The following is an 865-nucleotide window of genomic DNA, read 5'->3' as shown; positions in this document are numbered from 1 at the left end:
AGAGCCCGCAGAAATGGTTCCGGGGTCCCATGGAGTGAAAGGACACCCCCCCTCTCCGAGCTCCAAGGCAGAAGTGAAATAAGAAACCACTCCCTGCCTCTTATCAGAGTGTGTGAGGGAAGGGGATGGAATACAATGGTTCACCCCCACCCAGGGTCCTCCCAGTTGCTGGAAGGTCACGCCCCCATTCCAAGCCTCAAACCACAACAGGCATCTCCCAAAGAAGCTTTGGGAATAGACAGGGAACGTGGAGGGAAGGAGCGACACAGGCTGTGTTCTGTTGTGGCAAGGGGGTTACAAAGTGGTTTTTTCCGCCCCCCGGAAGGAACTTTGACACTGTGGGGCCAGTTCAACTGTCAGGAGCGGGTCTTGTGGGCTCCCCAGGCACCCAGTTCCAAGGACAGTGCATGCAAGAGCAGTGGAGGAGCCTGCAGTGAGGCAATCCCCTACCTGTTCAGGCACGAGGCCCCGTCGTACCCCCCAGCAGCATAGAGAAGCCCATGAAGTGCTGCTACACCCAGGCAGCTCCTCCTGGTGCCCATGGACACCTCAGGTTGCCAGGAATTTGTGACAGGATCATAGGACTCCACTGTGGCCAAATCAGAGGTCCCATCATAACTGTAGGGAGAAAAAAGGAGAACATGTCAGAGCTGTGAAGCTGGGATGGCAGGTGAGGCTGTGAGCTGGTCCTACAGCCCTGGAGCCAAGAGCCTGGACAGCACAGCCTGCCTTGGGTCCCTGGCACCACCCTCTGCCCCTGCCCAGCTTCCTCGAGGCAGGGGGGGACCCAAAGCAGCTGCTGAAGGTGGGGAGCCCATAGCTGAGCTCTGCTGGGGCTCTGCAAAGAAAGCAGGTCTCAGGGGGC

At 58.5% G+C, this 865-nt stretch overlaps 1 protein-coding gene across 1 annotated transcript in view; it reads right to left on the bottom strand.

Moving 5' to 3' along the window:
• LOC103772019 (kelch-like protein 17) overlaps positions 1–618 on the bottom strand; it is a gene marked incomplete at its 5' end in the record, with an annotated part of 4,193 nt that extends 3,575 nt beyond the window's left edge. The window contains one exon of the mRNA XM_008939339.1: positions 451–618. Coding sequence (XP_008937587.1) covers positions 451–618 — 168 coding nt within the window. The remainder of the gene's footprint in view (positions 1–450) is intronic.
• Positions 619–865: the final 247 nt, after the last annotated feature.

The sequence above is a fragment of the Merops nubicus genome, unplaced genomic scaffold (genome assembly GCF_000691845.1).
Source record: "Merops nubicus isolate BGI_N331 unplaced genomic scaffold, ASM69184v1 scaffold31054, whole genome shotgun sequence".
Lineage (NCBI taxonomy): Eukaryota > Metazoa > Chordata > Aves > Coraciiformes > Meropidae > Merops > Merops nubicus.
This window is presented reverse-complemented; position numbering and strand designations above follow the sequence as displayed.